At 63.6% G+C, this 2,811-nt stretch overlaps 1 protein-coding gene across 1 annotated transcript; it reads left to right on the forward strand.

Annotated features, from left to right (window-relative positions):
- Positions 1-341: 341 nt before the first annotated feature.
- DDIT4 (DNA damage inducible transcript 4) lies at positions 342-2,185 on the forward strand. Its single transcript, XM_063339908.1, has 2 exons — positions 342-501; positions 999-2,185. Exons 1-2 carry the CDS (start codon positions 405-407, stop codon positions 1,472-1,474), a joined length of 573 nt encoding a protein of 190 aa, XP_063195978.1. The 5' UTR covers positions 342-404; the 3' UTR covers positions 1,475-2,185.
- Positions 2,186-2,811: the final 626 nt, after the last annotated feature.

Consider the following 2,811-nt stretch of genomic DNA (forward strand, 5'->3'; position numbering starts at 1 on the left):
GAGCCCAGGGGCGTGAGGCCCGGCCTCTAACGGGGTGCCCAGGGGGTGAGGTCCAGGCCCTTAGGAGTGCCCGGGGGTGTGAGGTCCGGGCCCGGCGGGGGTGGCAGGCGGCCGGGCGCTGCCGAGAGCGGCAGGCGGATCGCACCGGCCCGGCCCGGCCCCCCTGATGCAACCCCCGGCGCCGTTTGCGGAGCCCGGGCCGGGCCCGGATCGGGGCCGAGCTGAGGGGGGGAGAAGGGGCGGGGCCTCCCGCTGTCACCGGGCAGGAGAGACGCCGCGGACGTGCCCCGCGCTCCCATTGGCGGGCGCGGGCCAGGGGGGCGGGGCCTGCCGTACCGCCCCTATATAAGGCAGCCGGTGGGCGGCCGACGGAGCCGAGTCGAGCGGGCGGCGAAAGCGGTGTGATGCCCGGGATGTGGGAGCGGCTGGCGGGCAGCGAGCGGGGCCGTCTGGAGACCTCCGACTGCGAGTCGCTGGGCAGCGCCTCCGGCTCGGAGGGAGGTGAGTGGGGGAGGGCCTTCCCGGGGGGTTCCGGAGGAACGAGAGGGACGTCCCTGAGGGGCTGGGAGGTGACCCAGGGTCCCTCTGAGGAGCCAGGAGGTGACCGAGGGTCCCTCTGAGGGGCCCTGGATCCCTCTGAAGATCCAGGAGGTGACCGAGGGTCCCTCTGAGGGGCCCTGGATCCCTCTGAAGATCCAGGAGGTGACCGAGGGTCCCTCTGAGGGGCCCTGGATCCCTCTGAAGATCCAGGAGGTGACCGAGGGTCCCTCTGAGGGGCCCTGGATCCCTCTGAAGATCCAGGAGGTGACCGAGGGTCCCTCTGAGGGGCCCTGGATCCCTCTGAAGATCCAGGAGGTGACCGAGGGTCCCTTTGAGGATCTGGGAAGTGGACAAGGGCCCCTGAGGGTGGTGGAGGTGCTGTGCCAAGCCCCTGTGCCCCAGTTCCACCCCTCAAACCCCCCCGCCCTGTGCTTACCTGCCTTCTGTCCCCTTTGCAGACACCGAGTATCCCGAGGGGGTCTCCCTGCCGGACCTGGACCTGCTGCATGACCCCGAGGACGAGCTGCTGTGCTCCAACCTGATGGACCTGGTCCAGGCCACGCTGGGCAGAGCCCCGCTGGGGGCCAAGCGCTGCTCCCGACTCCTCATGCCGGCCCAGCTCCTGGCACAGGTGAGGACGGAGCTGCTGCGCCTGGCCTGCAGTGAGCCCTGCGGGCTGCGCGGGGCCCTCCTCGACCTCTGCGTGGAGCACGGCAAGGCCTGCCACGATGTGGGGCACATCGCCGTGGACCCCGCCGTGGTGCCCACTTTCCAGCTCACCCTGGTGCTCCGGCTGGACTCCCGCCTGTGGCCCAAGATCCAGGGACTCTTCACTTCGGGGCCGGCTTTCACGCCACTGAAGCTAAGCACGGGCTTCAGGGTGATCAAGAAGAAGCTGTACAGCTCCGAGCAGCTGCTGATAGAGGAGTGCTGATGGCTGTGCTGGAGAAGCGACTTACCCAAGTGCTTTGGAAGAGCCGGTTAGAGCGTTGGCGGCTCCCGGCAGCCGCTGTAGTTTAGGTTAGGCTGGAGTAGGGCTGTAGGTCGAAGTAGTTTGGGCAGGCGGAGGTCCCTGCCTGTGCCGGGACGTCCCTGAACGCGGAGCGGAGCGGGACCCAGGCGGAGATCCCTTTACACTGTCAATGATTGTGGGATGATTGTGGCGACCGTGCTCCCGGATGCAGCAGCGGGGCTGCTGGTGGGGCAGACAGTCTCCTCCTGTTGGCTGATTAATCATAGTGTTGTTTTTTTTTTTTTTTGTAACAAGGATTGTAATCAATGGGGTTTCTGGGGGAGGGTGCGTGTGGGAGTGAGCGATGGCTGGGCTGTAGGTTGGGATCAAAGGCAAAGCCCCACCGCTGGCACCCGGGTGGCTCTGTCTGGGCTCCTGGGAAGGTGGGGGGGGTGGGAGGGGGGGCTCCAAAATCGCGTTGTGTCTTTGATCACGAGAGCAGAGTGTGGTGGGGAGAGGGGCGTGTGAGGTGACGCAGGGACAGAGGGCAGGACCCCTCACCGTGACACACCGTGAGTGCTTCATTGGTTACAGTTTACACTCATACACTTGATGTTCAAGTGCAAGACTTCCTATGCAATCATGTTGGGGTGGTTTTTTTACTTTTCTAATAAAACTTGTCTGAATTGATAACCTGCTGTCTCCCTGTTGTCACTCTGCTCTGGAGAGGGATGATGCAACTGCTCCCCGATGGTCCGAAATCCCCGCTGGCACCCTCAGGAAGCCTTTCCCTGTCAGGGCAGCCCCTGTGGTGGGAGTGGAAGGTTTTGGGAGTGGGGGGAATCCTGCTGTGGCTGCTCCTAATTGCAGGCCATGGGGCTGTGACTCAGGGGGGGGCTGAGTCAGGCCCCTGCGACAGCCAGGTGCCTGCCCATGCTCGGGGCAGGGGGGAGCACCCTGGCATCCACCGAGGGGCTGCTGCTACTCCCCTGGGAGCAACAGGGGGGATTTGGGACAGAAAACATGTTGAATTGGCTAAAATTGCAAGGGACGGTGATAGGGAAGGGTCACACTTGCTGGGGGTGGGGGGGGCGGGTAGTACTTACGCAGCTCCACACACACTCTGCAAAAATGACACCAATTATCCAAGCCTGCAATTAGAGGCACTCGGAGAAAAGGCTTTCACTAAAGGGTAATTAAGCTGCTTGGCAAAGGCAGAGCCCTCGGAAGGTGTGGGGGGATAAAACCAGCCTGAAAAAAACCCAAAACATTTCCATTCAAATGGAAGTTTGTCCTGGCTCAGGCTTCTGTTGTAGGTT

The sequence above is a fragment of the Chroicocephalus ridibundus genome, chromosome 6 (genome assembly GCF_963924245.1).
Source record: "Chroicocephalus ridibundus chromosome 6, bChrRid1.1, whole genome shotgun sequence".
In the NCBI taxonomy this organism is placed as follows: Eukaryota; Metazoa; Chordata; class Aves; order Charadriiformes; family Laridae; genus Chroicocephalus; species Chroicocephalus ridibundus.

What these genes read in the sequence shown, in the direction of transcription:
- DDIT4 (XM_063339908.1), top strand. Translation starts at nt 405, where the DNA reads ATGCCCGGGATGTGGGAGCGGCTGGCGGGCAGCGAGCGGGGCCGTCTG. An exon ending in CGCCTCCGGCTCGGAGGGAG is followed by an intron (nt 502 to 998) that starts GTGAGTGGGGGA and finishes TCCCCTTTGCAG; the next exon opens with ACACCGAGTATCCCGAGGGG.